Source organism: Juglans microcarpa x Juglans regia, chromosome 1D, assembly GCF_004785595.1.
Source record: "Juglans microcarpa x Juglans regia isolate MS1-56 chromosome 1D, Jm3101_v1.0, whole genome shotgun sequence".
NCBI lineage: Eukaryota > Viridiplantae > Streptophyta > Magnoliopsida > Fagales > Juglandaceae > Juglans > Juglans microcarpa x Juglans regia.
The window spans coordinates 29,389,838-29,409,010 of record NC_054594.1 but is presented as its reverse complement, the minus strand read 5'-3'; the positions used below and the strand labels follow the sequence as shown (position 1 = coordinate 29,409,010).

The 19,173-nt window shown below is 34.3% G+C and overlaps 1 protein-coding gene across 1 annotated transcript; it reads left to right on the top strand.

Moving 5' to 3' along the window:
* The first annotated feature begins 14,233 nt into the window (after nt 1-14,233).
* LOC121238700 (serine/threonine-protein kinase-like protein ACR4) lies at nt 14,234-18,042 on the top strand. The gene has a single exon (XM_041135686.1). It carries the CDS (start codon nt 14,969-14,971, stop codon nt 17,684-17,686), a length of 2,718 nt encoding a protein of 905 aa, XP_040991620.1. The 5' UTR covers nt 14,234-14,968; the 3' UTR covers nt 17,687-18,042.
* Nucleotides 18,043-19,173: the final 1,131 nt, after the last annotated feature.

Sequence of the window (19,173 nt, the reverse complement as noted above, 5' to 3'; positions counted from 1 at the left end):
GAAAGCTGGCGCTTAGTTATTTCTATAAGGGACTTACACCTAGAGAGCGCCAATTCATAGAGATGATGTGGAATGGTGAATTTTTACAGAAAAATCTAGATGAGGCTAAAGAATATCTCAATGAACTTGCTGAAAAAGATCACACTTGGATCAGACCTAGTGCTACTGAGAGTACATATAGGTCATGGCCTGCTAGAAATCCAAATTGTGGTGGAATTTACCATCTTAAGGAAGATGATAGCCTAAAATCTAAAATTGAGATGCTTACTAAGGAGTTAGAGGTGTTAAAAACTAAGTATCTAAGGCCAACACACATGGCTACTTGTGTAGAGTCCTTTGGACCATGTTTTGTGTGTGGTGGGGTAGATCACCTAGCTCAAAAGTGTCCCACATTTGCTGAAATATAAGAAATGGATGAGGAACAATATGATGCCTTAGGTATGTATAAGAAGTCTTTTGCACCTTTCTCCGATACCTACAATCCGGGGTGGCGTAATCATCCTAATTTTAGCTGAAAATTTGAAAACTAGCAGCCTGCACAGCCACCTAGTGCTTGTCCTACACCATATCATGGATCTTCCTCTTCTAGGAACTCTTTAGAAGATACTTTACATGTTTTTATTGAGACACATGGTAAAACTAATCAAAAGTTTGAAGTTTTGATTATGCAGTTTGTTGACGAAAACAAAGAGATAAAGAGCCATGTATCTAAGTTGATGAGCTCTTTGAGTGTGAATGAGCGTGGCAAGTTCCCTTCTCAACCTCAATCCACACCCCAAGGTCAACATATGGATCAAGGGAATTTGAAGAATGTCAATGTCATTGTGACACAAAGTGCTAAGTCCTTACACATCCTAACAACTGATAAGTTAGAGGATATTAAAAAGGAACAAGCAATGATAGTGCTGAGTTGCCAAAGGAAGCCGAGGTAATTAAGAGTCCAGTTAAGGTATCATTTCCTCAAACTTTAAAATCTGGTATACGAACTTTAGATTCTAGCAATGAAATCTTGGAGAACCTCAGGCAGGTAAAGATCAATCTTCCTCTTTTGCTTGTTATTAAATAAGTTCATACTTATACAAAAGTTCTCAAAGATTTGTGTATAGTTAAGAGGAAACACCATGTTAAGAAGACAATATTCTTGACAGAGCAAGTTAGTGCTCTAATTGAGCAGCGAATTCCTCCTAAGTACAAGGACCGTGGTTGTCCAACTATTGCATGTAATATTGGGAATCATGAGTTTGGGCAAGCCTTGCTAGATTTAGGAGCTAGTGTAAATTTGATGTCTTATTCCATTTATTTACAGCTTGGTTTGAGTAAAATTAAGCCAACTTCTGATGTGCTTCAATTGGCTGATCGTTCAGTTAAGAAATCGAGAAGGATAGTTGATGATGGTTTGATCCAAATTGACAAGTTTTACTACCCTATTGATTTTTTAATTTTAGACACTCAGTCAGTTGTTGAGTCTGACTCTACGATTCCTCCATATTAGGTAGATCTTTTTTTACTACAGCTAATATACTTATTAATTGCAAGAATGGTTTAATGAATTTCTCTTTTGGAAATATGACTCTAGAGGTGAATATTTTCTATATTAAAAAACAGTCAAAAGATGACGATGAGTACCACCATACGTACATGATTGATGCACTCATAGAAAAGGGAGTTTACACAACTCATGATTCTGATTCCCTTAAATATTTTCATGTTAATTCTGAGATTGATATTATTAGTGATTTATCTGATGTTGTTGATATTTGTGTTATTTTTTATGAAACTCAAGATTGAGGAGTTGCCTAAGAAAGCTGAAAAACAAATTCCTTCAAGCATGTAAAGTCCCAAATTGGAATTGAAACTGCCGCCCTCAAGTTTAAAGCATGCATTTCTCAGCCTAGGTGACACTTCTCCTGTTAGTATTTCTTCAAAATTGAATGCAGGTAAGCTTAAAAAATTTCAGTTGATCAAGTTAGAGAAGTTGAGAAATGATGCTTATGAGAATTCTAAAATCTACAAGGCTAAAATAAAAGCATTTCATGATAAAAATATTATTAGGAAGACGTTTAAGCCTAATGACCGTGTATACTTATATGATTATAGATTTCATAAGCACCCAAGAAAACTTCGGTCTAGGTGGACCGACCTATTTGTAGTGAAGCATGTTTTGGACGGTAGAAATAGAGGACCCTAGGGATGGCCAGGTTTTTAAAATAAATGGTCAACACCTTAAAATCCTTATTGGTAGACAAGTGCCTGAAATGGAAGACATTCCACTTGCAGACACGGTCTATCAACCTTGACTAAACCATGCAGGTATATTTTTTTATTTGTTTTCTTTCATTTTTTTTTCTTTTCATTTCATTCATTTTCTTTCTTTTTTGTTTGTTGCTATTTTCTTTGTTTTCTGTTTGCAAGATAGTGTCCTTTCACTATTTTAGTTTGCCATCTCTTATACTTACCAGGCTGCCCATGTCACACGTCAGGTATATTCTACGATTTTCAGTTACTCTCCATTTAGTTTTCATTTTTAAACATTGAGGACAATATTTTGTTTAAGTTGAGGGGTGGTGCACATTATGCATTTACAAATTCTTGTTAGAATTCTGTGCACGGTTACATGTGTCAAAAAAATTTTTTAATTAGCATCACACGTACATCCTTTCACATATGTACTCATTCTCATACATAGTCATCTTAGTGAATTCAACAAACCCTATCTTGTTATGCTGAGGTATTCACAGAATTTTTAATGCACTCATTCCAATCTTTGTGATAAAATGGTGGTTTGACATATATATCTAGAGAACTCTTTTGCTTAAGTATTCATGTGTGTTTTGGAGAAGACTGAGAGGCAACAAATGCTGAAAATTGTGATAAACGTTCATTGATTTTTTGAATTGGGCACTTCTTTTGAGAATATCATTGTATGGTTTGTTGTATGATGGTGGATATACTTGGGATATGATGAATGTCAATTTAGGATTAACATTTGAGCATTTAAGCCAACCCTTTGATTATAGACCCCTAGTAGCCAATTTTGAGCCAAGAAACACATATAACCCTTTTTTTCTTCATATACCTACATTATCCATATCTTTCCACATTGAAGTATAACCTATACACCAACTTTTCCTACCCTTTTTACTTCCAAGTGTGTACTAGATGTAGAATTCATTTCTTAGCGAAGAATAAAAATAAAGGGAATAACACAAGTAACTAATTCTTCAAGTGAGTTAGCTTTAAAGGAAATATCAAGGCTAGGTAGAAATAGCAAAATACCAGGGTGACATATAATTGTTCACCAAATTATAAAAAAATGAAAAAGAAAAGAAAAAGAAAAAGATGCATTATTCGATGATTTGAAAGGCAGAAGAGTACATCAAGTGAGGAATGTGCTTTATTGATATGTTTAATAAGATTCCTTAGGTATGTACTTGGAAGTTTTTGAATCATTTTCCTTTTCTTTTCATATAGTCTAACCTAAGCCACATTACAACATTTTGTTTTAACCATTTTGATCCCAAGTAAGCCTTTGGAAAGAATGGTTGAATTCCCATTTGTTAGTGTTCCTATCATAAGATCAATGCTTGCTTGTGGCTTGTTCATAATTACCTAAATCTTCATGTGAATGTGTGTACACCACTTATCAACTCCATCAAGAGAACCCTTACACGAAACACTATTATACCCGTGAGTTATGAAGTTGAACATTTTACTTTAGATGTTCTTGATGTTGCATGTGTCAAGACTTGTGGTAAGATATGGTTCTGGTTTGGAGAACACACACACGCTGTGAATTGCTACAGGTGTATTGATGTTGATGGGTTATTGGATTCTTTAAATTATTTTGATATGTGAATCTGGAAAATGTGAGTTGATAGCTATTTTAGTATTTTCTTTAGTCTCTTTTATATCTTTTGGATAGAAATTATTAGAGACTAACAATAAGCAAGTTGGGGGGGTGTGATGAGTATACGAAATTGCACTCTAAATACCTTATTATTGGACTAAAATGCTAAAATATGAATAGAAATCATATGAATTATTGTGTATTCTTGAATTAAATTTCTATTTATTTTGGAATACTCTTAAACAGATTTTTATGTTTAATTTCAGAATCTATAAAAGAGCAAGTCAAAGCCCAGTCAAATTGAAAGGAGGAATTTCAAATGGGCAAGACGCTGGAACAAGCTAATAACTTTCGACGAGTGTAGGACTCTTCAACTAAGGATAATGATATGGTTTGAGAGCAATTTGGATCAAGAAAAAAAAAATCACAAAAGGAAACCACAAGAAGTCCAAGTCCAAAATTCGCTAGAAGACAGAATGAACATATTTTAGTATTTTGATCGTAACTTTCCACTCACACATCCGATTGATTCGATTCTTGATGCGTTGGAAAACTATCTTAAAGGGCTACAAATTTTTGTTGAATAAGGATTTCTAAATTCAAACTCTTGGAGCACATACATGGCAGCCAAGCTGAGTCCTAAAATTTAAGCCATTTTTTATACGAGAATCATGAAGACATTAGGATTTTTTTCAACCCTATATAAAGATAACATTAGCATGAAATTAAAAAAAATCTTAGAAGAGGAGGCACAATCTTAGAGAGGGCAAAACTACTATTTTTATTTTTTAGTTCTTCCATGGAGAACAAATCTTGGGTAAAGCCTAGGGCGAAAATTGATCGGTGAAAATATTTTGATTTTATTTCAATTCATAGATTAAGCTTTATTGTTTAAGATTCTAGGATTCAGTGCTCTATTTGTTTTGGACATTATAAGTTTGAGACAATTATATTAAATCTTGTTATGGTTTGATTTTGTTGAGTTATAAGATTATGAATATATGATTGTGACTTAAACAGACTTTTCATGCCATTGATGTGATCTTTTGCTGCATTATTGTTTGAGAACATAGTGTCATCTTTAGATCTGATATTCATTTATATATATGAAAGCTGTGGTTTTTAAATGGAGAACAAATTCTAAAATTAAATTTGAGAAAGTAAATAAATATAATGTCATATCTTCCAATTAGGAATTTGGTACTGTAATTCTTAATTGTATATATAGTTTGGATTGAAAAAGGCAGAGTATTGGATCCGGTTGATGGAAGTCCGAAGCTTTACTTATCTTCTTATTTGTGCCCTAATTTCATTTTAATTATGTGCTTTAGGTAGAATTTTCAGATTATTGTGATATTGTAATTTGATCTTTTCTTTTAAGCTTTGTCTTGTTGTGTTTCTTCAGACTCCCTGTGGATCGACATCCAGAACTATACTATAATACTGCATACTAATTTGGGTGTAATTAAGATCCAATCTCATTAAAACCACCTACCACACACCTGCCTCTATGTACTGGAGGTTTAAAAGAGACCAGTAGATCCCACACTTCTTTCCTCTTGATAACTTCTGGGTGACCGTACATCCAATGCAAAATCATTTTGACTCTACTTTCTCATCATTCACCCCAAGCATTGATGTGTCTTTCTGAATAATTAACAATTTCAGTAGACATTTCATGTCTCCACAGTAAAATCAACCTTCCACTACTTCCTATCGGCTCCACTACAAAAAAAAAAAAAAAAAATTTGAAACCCAATGTTCTCTTCAAAAACTCTAACCTACCAGGCTTAACTTGAGTCTCCACCAAGAAAATTAAATTGGGTCTCTTTACCCCGTTTGGATTCAGTGATGAGTTGAGTAAAATATTATTAGAATATTAATTTTTTTTTAATATTATTATTATTTTGGGATTTGAAAAAGTTGAACTGTTTATTATATTTTGTGTTGGAATTTAAGAAAGTTATAATGATTAGATGAGATGAGTTTTCAATCCAAACCAGGGCAAGTCTTCACTGTCAAGCAAAGGTCTTGAATTGTCCGAGGGTTCAACCTCCTGCAGTTCCAACTTAAAATTATCATTGGGATTAGCTGGGTTGGCAACTAGCCTCCATTAACATATTAGCAACTTTTCTTTTTTTAATTTTATAAATCCCCTTTTTTCCTAATCCGATTTTCTTTTTTTATAGATGTGATTCTCCATTATCCTGATTGAGCAGCTACCTTTTATCTGCTAGAGTAATAATTAGAAGATCAGTGATCCATACCTTTTTCCCTTGTTCTTTTCTTCCACTTTCCGCTGGTCAGATTCTTGTTTTCCTTCAATAGCTCATGTGTAGTGTTTTCATCACATCCTTCTTCACAACTTAGCCTTCTAAACAATGTTTTGAATACCGTACTGGAAGCCGTACCGTTCAAGGCACTGAAACAAAATATTTTGGTACCGATATCTTTTCGTATACCGTTTCGGTACCAATACCGTTTCGATATCGGTACCGTACTGGTATTTTTTTGTGTACCGTTTCTAAATAATTTATACCTGGATAAATTATATATATACAAGCATTAACTGCATTCCAAAATACCAACAAAATAAGTCATAAACTCAATACTTCTCAACACAAGTCTTAAGTTTTAAGTTACAACTAACATAAACACCAACATTATCATGATAAAATCATTAACGTCACCACGTCATAAAAAATACTCATCCTCATCAAAAAAACAATAAGGATCAGGATTCGATATGTTAATCAAAATATTTTCATCAACGTCACCACTGTCATCAACATCAACACCAACATTATCATTGTCTTCCTCATTTAGTGAGGCTAATGGCTCCTCAATATTTGCCCAATCCAAATCTTCTCCATCAAGAACCTCAGATTCTTCACCCACCCATTCTTCTATCAAATCAATATTTTCAAGATTGATTGGATCTAAAGCATCTCTTCCATTTTTTATGCTCCTGTCAAAATAAAATCAAACATAAGTGAAAATGTTATATATTTTTCAACAGTGAAAACATTAGTATTAAAAAAATTTACATCTCTTTCAGCTTCAAGTTATAACGAACAAATACTAAGTCATTCAAACGTTTATGTACTAATCTATTTCTCTTCTTTGAATAAATAAAAGCAAATGTGCTCCAGTTTCTCTCACATCCAGTTGCACTACAACATTTACTTAGTACTCGAACAACAAACCTTTGAAGCGTTGGAACCTCGCAACCAAATTGGATCCACCATGCAACTATAACAATAATGTAATTATTAATTATTAATTAAATACAAGTAAAAATAAAATAAGATAAAATTTAAAGTATAAAGTCACACTATTTAACAACTGATATTGATAAATGATAATACCTGGATTAATCTTATTACGCTAGCAAATTGCTAAAAACTGTCCAAACTCACCTATTGCATTCTTATGCAAGTCAAGTTCTGCAATGATTTTGTCTTGATTATCGAGATCAAGTTTCATCTTCATAACACAACTGTTGAAGCCTCTTACAACATCATTTTCATTTTTAAAGTTGGGGCTATAGTAAATTCCAGGGTTAAGAAAAAAACCCGCCGCATGTAATGGACTATGAAGCTGGTTATCCCATTTAGAATCAATGATCCTGGTGAATTGACTGAATAAACTAACTTTATTATTGCATCTTGATTTTATGTTCTGTTTGGCTCTTTCCATTGCATCATACAAGTATCTCATTGCAGGCTTCTCATCCCCATCAACAAGTCGTAGAACACGAATCAAAAGCTCCCTAACTTTAACAATAAATTAACATTGAGCCCAAAACTTTTTATCTTCTAAAACGATCTCAGCTATCTCATTCATTATGTTGCTCTTAGAATGACTTGATACAATCCATTTATCACAAGTTAACATTTATCTGAGTTCTTTCTTAAATAAGAGCAAACATTAGATACTTAAAAAATTTGTCGTAAATCTTGTAATTGTAGGACGACACAAATCATGACCTTTGGTAAAGTCTTTTCTCATCAATGTCAAAACCCAACCATAGTTATAGATAAACTTTGTTATGTTTGCCTTTTTTATAGTATCATCAATAAGGGAAAAATATCTTAGATCAAAAAAATTCTCCAATATTAAGTCTATGCAATGAGCTGCACATGGAGACTAGTAGAAAGAGCCATACTTCTGAAAAAATAACTTGCATCATTGTTCGTTATGAACTGCACAAGATTTTCAGCTCCAATTTCTTGAACAACCTCATCAAATATATTAAATAATGTTTCAACATGGTACATATTTTCTAAGGCCAAATGTATCAACAGACTTCAAGAACATTGTACATTTCAGACAATAAACTAGAAAGTTGATTATTGATTGTTGCTTCTGGTTTGTCCAACCATCTGCTATTAGTGAACAACCGGTTTCATTCCAAATCTTCTTAATTGTTACAAATAATATTGAATCTCATGCACAACCATCTTTAACAAATTTCCTCTCAACTTATATAAAGAAGTGCCTTTGAATCCTGTGGCAGTCATGGCATCGATAGCTGGTTGATAAAACTTTGATTGAGTCGAATTGAAAGGCAGATTAGCATCATACCACCAGCATTCTACAACCATCTTTACTTTTACAATCATCTCATTTGAACATATAGAACTCTTAATTGAAGGTTGTGCCCCAGGAGTTATTCTTGGAGCAAAAAATCTACTCAATCCCCCACTGACTTTTCAGTTCCAGATTCTTTCGACTTCCCCTTACCTTTTGAAAGCTGAGACTGTCTCTCCATACTATTACTATCATCAATATCATCAGATGTTAAATCTATATTGCCTCCAATCTCTGACCTTATTTTTCTTTTCTTTTCTTTGCTTTTTTTTCATTTCATCAAACAACTCATTCATTTGCCATTTTACATATTCAAAGACCTTTTTACATGCTTCTACATCACTTGGAATCTCAATTAGATGATACTTCAACCGAGTGATCCTGCCACCTCTAATTACTTTTTTACAATATAAACATTCAGTATTATTTCTTGCCCCTGGCACTGCATGTGCATGGGCCCATGCTGAATCTTCTAATCGTACAAGAGCAAATATTAGAGTTGAAGTCATACTACCGGTTGATTGATAACTAGACATTTTTAACTATTAAAGTATAAAAAATTAATACTTCGAAGTAAGCTATTAAGAAGAAACTCATCAATGAATTCATGGTCTAAAAGGTAATTTTATACATCTTCACTTGGGTGATTCTGCATCAATGAATTCATGGTCAAAGATTTGATATGATGGTGTGTTTTTATTATTATTTCAACTATTGATTTATTTTCCACCAGTTTTGAATCAATTGGTTATGTCAATGTTCTCCTTTTTTTAATTGCTTCCTATGCAATAACTCTTATCGGTAATATGGGCTCCTAAATTAATTGTCATAGTACCGCGCTCAAAAGTTACATTTGAACTTCTCAGCTTCTTTGCTTGTTTCAATTTTAATTCAATGTGAAGAAGCATGGCTTAATCAACGAATGGGAAGTGACTTAATTATAGTTTCATTCTATCTATCAGTTTATAGAATTAATTATACCAAAAAGTCTCCTGTTTGATCAACAACATGAAAGCGTAGGAGGCGGCATCCGATACCTTGAACACATGGATAGAGGAAGCTCATGGGATTGTCATTTAGGCAATCCGCCTAATTTATTCAGTTCATGGAATTCCGACAGGGGATATGATCCTATGTTTGGGAGCAATGTTTACTTCGCGAACTTGTCATTAATGCTTTAAACTAATGTTTTGAAATTCACAAGCTTGTATTCCTGAGTTGGCAAGAACTATATCAGATTTGGTGGTGCGGCTCTTTTTCTTTTTTGTTTTTTCCATGTAGTTTGGTAACTTGTGCCATTTGATGCTATTATTAAATCCATATGTATTGCGTTGAAAATAGCTGATATTAAATCCATATTTTTATCATAGATTTTGCTTATAAAATACCAAGTTTCGAATAGAATCAGACAATCACCCCAAAGCTATAGAATCATAGATACAATGTAGAATCTAAAAACAAACAAACATTATAAAAATATAATCTAAAACATCTATAAAAATACAATTTTGATTTATTTATAAAAAAAAGTAACAAAAAAATCAAATTAACAAAAAAATTACCAGAGACGACGGCGGATGACGACGTGCGACGAGACGAAGGAGACGACGGTGCGAGCTGATGAACGAGGTGAAATTTCAGAGCTTTGGCTGGCTGTCTGGGACTCGGGTGTAGGGGTGCTGCACTACTGCTGCTGCCGACTGAAGAAAAAGGTTGAAAGGGACTGAGGCTGAAAACGCTTGGGCGAAACCGAAAAAGAGAAAAGAAAACCCTAAGTTATATGTTACGTGAAAGTTCAAAATAGTCCCTAAGAGTTTATTGAAATTTCGAAACTACCATCCAACCAGTTGCAAAATTTCTTGCTGGCTAAAATATCAAATACCGACCGGTACACCTAGTATTTTGAACGGTACAGAATGGATATATTACCAATACCGGCCAAATGGCCGGTACGGCATATACCAGCTGATACCAAAAACACTACTTCTAAAGCAAGGAGTTGTTCTTCGTTAATGATCGGCCCATCTTCTAATAATATCGTTTTCATCGGCCTATAGGCATTTGGCCCACCAAACTGCAATGGCCTTCTTTATGCTGAATCTTTATCTCTTTATTCATCACACAATCCTCCGAGATCTTCTACCCAATTTCTCCAGCAAATTTCTCAATATCACTTACGATTTACGAATTTGCATTTTGAAATCTACCCTCCCCAATCACCTCTATTTCCTTTCTTTTCCCCATTCCTCCGTAAATTTCTACACTTCATTTGCCCTTTCCACAAACATTTTCTGACTCACTTTGCTCCGCTGCTGTCAGACCAAAACTTGAATTAGGACAATCTCTTTCTTTTCATGGTTACCTTTCTTTTTCCTTTACAGTGCTGTCGAAGGCTTTGTAGCCAGATAAGTATAATTAACATATGACCTTCTTCTCAAATAAGGATTGACCCTAAGCCATGGCCCAAACTAGTTTGCACCTTACCTCCGCCATGTCCCTCTAGTTATCCTTTTTGTTACATCATTGGGGGCCAGTAGAATCCTTCTGCACTTGAAGTACATTCTGGAAGTTTTCGTATTTCAAACGAACCCATACTTTGCATCCATTCACGTTGTCTACTCAATCTCTTGGAGTGGCTTTGGATATTCGGTTTTGATTTTTACACGAAGACGGTTCCTCCATCCCAACCCGTCATCTTGGACATCCATCTCTAGCACTTCACTGATTGTACCTCCCATTTGCACCCCACAATCTCGAGACATACATGTCAGAGGCAAATTATGAATTTGTATCCAGAAATATTCTGATCAAACTTCATTTTATTTTTTTGTGTAAATCCATCAAACAATTTTATGATGAATAAGTTGTCATAAAAAAGCCACGGCCTTCCGTCCTTCACTCTCTGTTTATGCGCATGTGTTGCAAAGATTATGATGATGAATACGTTTGGCCCAACCTCTTGGAAAACGGCCGGTATGCTTACTTTCCATATTTTCGCCATTGTTGTGGAAATGATGTCTTTGCCAATCGGTCGATCCATACACACCTTGCCCACCAGACTTCTTTCACTCTTTCTCTGCACTTTATCCATAACCTCGTCATCTATCTCTAACGTCGTATTCGTCATATTCTCTTCTTCTGATAGCCTCAATTGATCCCATAGTTCCTCCAAACCATCCATGTTGTTCAACTACAACCACTCGCCTTATGCAGTGACTTGCAGGTTCATGTTGTTAAGCCACTCCTCTATCCTATCGGGAGAGAAAAATAGAGAGAAGACTCCAATATAAGAAAGTTTTGAAATTTTATAACATTGTTTGAGTTTTGTGTTTAACAAAGAAGCGGATTTTCGGGATTAATTATTTGTATTTCTTAAGTAATATGATGCTGATTATAATATATAGCTATCGATCTCAACTGCAGCATAGGGAAAACATTTTGCAAAACCCTAAGATGTCTTATTTAATTAAGATTTCATGTTCCCCTCTCCCCTTAGTAATATTTTATGCATTATTTATCCTTTTTGGAGGACCAAAACCGTGCTTTAGGAACCTTCAAGTAGTTCAAGAACTATAGAATAGACTTCCATGGAAACATAATAAATTATTAATATTTAAACAAGACAAAAACTAGAACAAAGATATGAATTAATTAATAAATGTGAAAGGTCGTCTGTGATACTGGCGTAGATTAAGGCCGGATCGGGGTGATATATATATTGATCTGTCACCAAAGTATAACCCTATGTAATTCAAAGGGTGTTTGCTATACAAGACAAAGAAAATTAAATGAAATAGTCAATTTATTTTTTTGTTAAGAAATGATATTTGCACTCGTGAATTGTGCAAGTCCCGTACAATTATTTTGAAAAAATTGTGAAATATGAGATTTAATACATAAAAAATCTAATTTTTTAATATTAGATCATCTCTTTTTCAAAACGATTATGCGACAGATGTGCATTCCACAATTGTATTGAACAATTTTTTTTTTTAAGTCTTGGGATTTAAAAGCGGCTACGTTTGGATGTTGAACTGAATTGAGTTGAATTGAATTGAGTTGAGATGATAAAATATTGTTAAAATATTATTTATTATTATTATTATTATTTTAAGATTTGAAAATTTTGAAATATTTATTATATTTTATGTTAAAATTTAAAAAAATTATAATGATAAATTAAAATAAATCGAGAAGAATTGAAAAGAATTGAAAATTCAAACGTAAAATTATATGACCAAAAGGTATTATTAAACAAACATTCTCGATCTAAACAAAAGAAAATAATTATAAAAAAAATATTATATATGTATATTCTAAATTGAACGGATCGAACGTCTCGATCAATCAATTAGTAATTAAAAGCCTCAACCCTCAATCAACTTTGGAAACACTAAAATATTTTACTTATGAGGGAAAACATATTTATTGACAAAATTAAAACAAAAACGTATAGAAACCCCAAAATCAGTCGACTGTTATCGTTTCTGTGAAAAAGTATTTTTCCCAAGTTTTCTTTCATTTATGAATAGGCTAACCTCCTGAGAGCAGTCTCATTTACCTCTTTAAAATTTGAAGAAATATATATAGAGAAAAATTTTATACATTATATTATCATCTTATTTTTATCATATTAATTATGATGTGATATATTTATCACTATTAAATGATCATTGATTATATGTTTCTGTATTATCGTCACATATCATTTAGTATGATCAAAATAGAATGAGAATGTAGTGTATAGCATTATTCATATATAAAATTTCTACAATGATTTCTTCAAAAAGTAAAAGTTTAAACTACGAGCTACAATAATTTGATGTATATCTTCAAATTTGAAGTTGTACCATTCATCTTCAAAAATAATATTTTATTGTAAAAATTATTCCAATTGTTTTACTTTTTAGTTTTCATTTCTCACGGTATTCACTTCTCTTAACGCTCTTTTACTTTCATAAATTAAAAATATATTATTAATTAATATATAGTTAGTTTTGAAATACATGAATGAAGAAATATTATTATTAATTAGTATATAATTAGTGTAATTATAAAATATTAAAAAAATTAAAATTATTATTAAAAAAATAATATTATATTATTATTTCGATTAATATAATGTGTGGTTATAGATAGAGAGATTTTGAATTTATAAAAAATATATACTTTTATCAAATTTTGAATATGACTTTGAGGAAGGCAATGCTAATAGTCTGGTTGAGATGCTTATAAATAGTGCCATGGGCATTCTTTTATTGAAATGGTTAAACGACTTGATTTCTAGTACTAAAGGGAAATTGGAAGAATAAAATATATTCTAATTTAAAAAGCAAGTATCTAAATGGAAATAAGATATAAAGGAGCATGATTTTATTAAATCTCGGGTGATCAGATTATTCATGTAATTTTCATCAGAAAAACGGGAGAATATTCAAATAAGAATTACTATGCGGAAAAAAAAAAAATTACTGCTCATAAAAAAAAAACGTTGTGCATGCAAGAATACAATGAAAATGAAATGCTTAATTACAGACAAAAGTAGACGCAACGCAAAGGTACTGAGGAACAACTGGAATTTATAATCAGTTGGAAAGAAATTTCTACGGAGTATAGATTGCACCACGGTGGCTAGGAAAAGAGAAAATTGAGACTGGTGGCCAAGCGACCAGAAATCCTGGCATGGAAAAATGAAATGGCATTAACTTTTCATTTATTGTCTTCACCTACACTTTGCCCGAATTCAGAAGCTGCAGTTTTATGATATTTAATGCTCCTCTCTCTCCCTCTCTCTCTCTCATTCTCCGCATTCCTGCCTGCAACAGAAATATCCTTCAACCATCCATCCTTCATTTCATTACATGCAATTTACCTCTTCACCAACTCTCTCTGAGCAAAAGCCACGCGGTGCAATGGAAAGAGAATTATCAGGCAGTTCCATATATGGGTTTTAGATGAACCTGGGCCAAATGAGAAAATTCCATGGCTTGAAAGGTGATCTCTAGAGCTAGTAGTCGTTGTTCTGAAGTTGCTGAAATCTCTCTTGTATATTTACTGGTAAGTTTTTTTTCTTAGCAGATTCGGATAAAGGACATAAAACTCTTCTCACATTGTCCTTGAGAAAAACAGAAACCGTAGTTGAGTTTCTCTTTATGTTAGTATGGTTGGTATTGATAATATCCTGTCTTGGTAGGAAGTTCTGATCTGGGTCTTAGTTCGGCTGATCAGTTGCTTCTGATATGTGGGTTTTATCACGTCACTTAAATATTGCTGTTATAGCTTTTGGAAACTCGGTATCGTCTGTTTCCTCTTCTCCTAAACGATGGAGGGAGTAAAATGATGTTTCAGTTCGGCTTATAAACTCTGGAAGGACTATGAATTATTTATTCTAGCCAACATTTTCTGCTGCGTTTCTTTCTGCTACGGCACAGGTATGTGACTATATTAGTTAAGCAAACTATAAACTTTGAAAAGTTGGGTTGGCTTTTGTGGTGGGGGGTTTTTGGGAGGAGATTGCTCGTCCGGATCATGAATATGAACACGAAGAGAGCCGAATTTCTTGTCGAACTTATGGTTCTATCAGATTTATGGTGGTTAGTTTCAGGTCTAGGTTCCATGTCTTCCATTGCCATTTCTTATGGTGAAAAAGGTCCTGTTTTCTGTGGATTAAAATCAGATGGGTCGCATCTTGTAACATGTTACGGATCAAACACCGCTATAATCTATGGAACTCCTGCTCGTTTCCCGTTTATCGGTCTTACCGCTGGCGACGGCTTTGTTTGTGGGCTTCTACTGGATTCTAACCAACCTTATTGTTGGGGTAGCAGTGGGTATATTCAAATGGGCGTTCCTCAGCCCATGATAAAAGGAGCTAAATATACAGAAATCAGTGCTGGAGATTACCATCTATGTGGTCTGCAGAAACCCTTAACTGGAAGGCGCAGAAACACTTCTTTGGTTGATTGTTGGGGCTATAACATGACCAAAAACTATGATTTTGATGGTCAGCTTCAGTCCATTTCAGCTGGGTCGGAATTTAATTGCGGTTTGTTTTCTCAGAATAGGAGTGTTTTATGTTGGGGCGATGAGACTAGTAGCCGGGTGATCAGCTTAATACCCAAGGGCATGAAGTTTCAGAAGATTGCAGCTGGTGGATATCATGTTTGTGGGATTTTAGAGGGGGTAAATTCTAGACCTTTTTGTTGGGGAAGGAGTTTGGGCATTGAGGAAGAAATTTCTGTGGCCTATGCTGGTCAAGGAAACGTAGAGTTGGCTCCAAATGTTCCTATGCTCTCTCTCGTGGGGGGAAAGTTTCATGCTTGCGGAATTAAGAGCTACGATCGTGGAGTGATTTGTTGGGGTTTTATCATCAAACCAAGCACCCCAGCTCCTAGAGGCATTAAGGTTTATGAAATCGCGGCTGGAAATTACTTCACCTGTGGAATTCCTGCGGAGAAATCTCTCGCACCCGTTTGCTGGGGCCTCGGATTTCCTTCATCTCTTCCTTTAGCTGTCTCTCCTGGAGTTTGCAAGTCTACGCCATGTGCTCCAGGTTTCTATGAAGTTAGTCGTGAGAATGCCCCATGCAAGTCTTCTGATTCCCGTGTCTGCATGCCTTGCAGCAATGGCTGCACTGCCGAAATGTACCAAAGTTCTGAATGCACTTTGAAGTCTGATAGGCAGTGTGCATATAATTGTTCAAGTTGTCTCTCAGCTGAATGCCTCTCAAATTGTACTTCATATTCCCATGCTATTAATGGAAAGAAGAATGAAAGGTTTTGGTCACTGCAATTGCCAGTCATCATTTCTGAGATTGCCTTCACTGTTTTCTTGGTGAGTGTTGTATCTTTAACTGCACTATTATATGTTCGCTACAAGTTACGAAAATGTCAATGCTCAGCAAAGGAATCAAAGTCCAACAAAAATAACAGAAGCGGTTCTGAATTCCAAAAGGACACAGGGAAGATTGGTCCTGAGTTGGAGGAGCTGAAGATAAGAAGGGCCCAGATGTTCACTTACGAGGAACTTGAGAGAGCCACAGGTGGGTTTAAAGAAGAATCCCTTGTGGGAAAGGGAAGTTTTTCATGTGTTTTTAAAGGGGTTTTGAAGGATGGGACTGTAGTTGCTGTTAAAAGGGCTATAACATCTCCAGACAAGCAGAAGAATTCCAAAGAGTTTCATACAGAGCTCGATCTACTTTCGCGATTGAACCATGCCCATTTGCTCAGTCTACTTGGATATTGTGAAGAAGGTGGAGAGAGGCTTCTTGTTTATGAGTACATGGCTCACGGATCCTTGCACCAACACCTTCATGGGAAGAGCAAGGCCCTGAAGGAGCAACTGGATTGGGTTAGAAGGGTCACAATAGCAGTCCAAGCAGCTCGGGGAATTGAATACTTGCATGGTTATGCTTGCCCACCTGTAATTCACCGAGACATCAAGTCTTCAAACATCCTCATTGATGAAGAACACAATGCCCGAGTGGCTGATTTTGGTTTGTCATTATTGGGACCTGTAGATGGTAGTTCCCCTTTGGCAGAGTTACCAGCTGGAACTCTTGGATATCTTGATCCTGAGTACTACAGGCTCCACTACCTTACAACCAAATCTGATGTCTATGGCTTTGGTGTTTTGCTGCTGGAGATACTCAGTGGTAGGAAAGCCATTGATATGCAATATGAAGAAGGGAATATAGTTGAGTGGGCAGTTCCTTTGATTAAATCTGGAGACATTAATGCAATTCTAGATCCAGCTTTGAAACCTCCATCTGATCTTGATGCCCTGAAAAGGATCGCGAATGTAGCTTGTAAATGTGTGAGAATGAGAGGGAAGGAGAGGCCATCAATGGACAAAGTGACAACAGCTTTAGAGCGAGCGCTTGCACAATTAATGGGTAGCCCTTGCAATGAGCAACCAATTTTGCCAACTGAAGTAGTTTTGGGAAGTAGTAGAATGCACAAGAAATCCTCCCAAAGATCTTCCAATCGTTCCATATCAGAGACTGATGTGGCAGAAGCCGAGGACCAAAGGTTTGAGTTCAGAGCACCTTCATGGATAACTTTTCCTAGTGTTACTTCTTCACAGAGGAGGAAGTCATCAGTCTCAGATGCTGATGTTGATGGGAAAAACTCAGAAGCAAAAAATCAGGGAAATGCAGGAAATAATGGTGATGGATTGAGGAGTTTGGAGGAAGAGATTGGTCCTGCTTCTCCTCAAGAGAATTTGTTCTTGCAGCACAATTTCTAAAATTCCCTAAAGAACTACTACTTCTGAAGCAGGAGACCATATTTAATTGGTTATTGGTCTGGATTTAGTTTCTTGGGAGGCAGAAATGTAAAATGAAGAATGGGAGGTTTGAATTTCCTGATTTACTTGTGCTACCACTACCACTACTATCAACCACTGGATGACTTTCATCTAGTTTCTTATGTACTAATTTGTAGTTTCCAATCTCTATGACCCTAGTTTTAGCATCTTATTGCTTGCATTCTTTTCTGCCACTGCACTGCTTGTAATTCTTTCCATTTCATTTTTGTCTATTTCTGTGTTAAGCTTAATTCCTGCCTTAAATTCTAACTTATTGGAGTTGTGCTGATTGTTGATTACCTCTCTGTCTTTTGGGAAAGAATACGATTGTGTGATGAACAAGTTGCAAGCATCTCTCTCTCTCTCTCTCCTTTTTTCTGTGCCAAAAAGTTGTATGCATCTCAATTATATGAAAGGAAAATGTTAAATGTAGTTAAAAAAAATTTATAAAAAATTTTTATATATTAAAAGTTATAAAATTTAAAATTTAAAATTTAAAAAAAATTAATAAAATAAATTTTATAAATAAAAGTGTAAGGAAATGCAGCACATGAGTAAAACTTTGAAAACCAATTTAGCTTTGGTACTGCATTACTCGGCCCTCTCTTTGATTACGCTTGAACTGTGCAACATTACTACTGGAAATTAAGAGAATTGCATTTAAGAAAGTTGAAAATTTAGTGCCAAGCATGATTAGATTGATTTGGAAATGCAGTTGAAGCAGGTATCCTTGCATTTAAGACAAATAGATGCACGGACCCAAAAAAAAAGACTGGTCACTGAATAGTGAATGAAACACCGACATGGATTTGGTTGAGTTTTCAAGATTTTAAAACAAAACTCGAGTGATCCTATAAGAAATAATTTAAAAAGCGGTTTCATAGGAAAGTGTATACTCGTCTATGTGCATAATATTTTATTTGGAAAAATTACCAGTGATACATTGTCAACAGTGCCACGTCAACTCATTAACGAAAACAATTATTGGAAAGTTTGATCGCTTGATATTAAAAAAAAAGAGAAATGTTTTTTCACAAAAAATGATCACCCGTGGTGGCCACCGGAATTTTTAAATTTTTTTTTTATTTAATGATTAAGTAAATATTTTTAAAAGAATATGTGATTTTTTTTGTTTTTAAAAAATATCTAAATAGTTTAAAAAAATAGTGAAAGTAAAAGTAAAAAAAAATTAAAAAAAAAAAAAAAGATTTGAAATGTTTGGTAGGAGAATTTCTATCATTCTCTGTGGACGTGGTAACGTCTTAAAAAATTGTTTAATAACGATCTGTATAATTTATATATCAAAACGGTCAGACCATTCTGTCTGTTTGGGTTTGAGATTGGTAGATCAATTATTATTTTTAAAACCTTAAAAGGTTTTTTTTTTCTTTTTTAAATATGTTTGATAAATTTATATAAAAAAATAT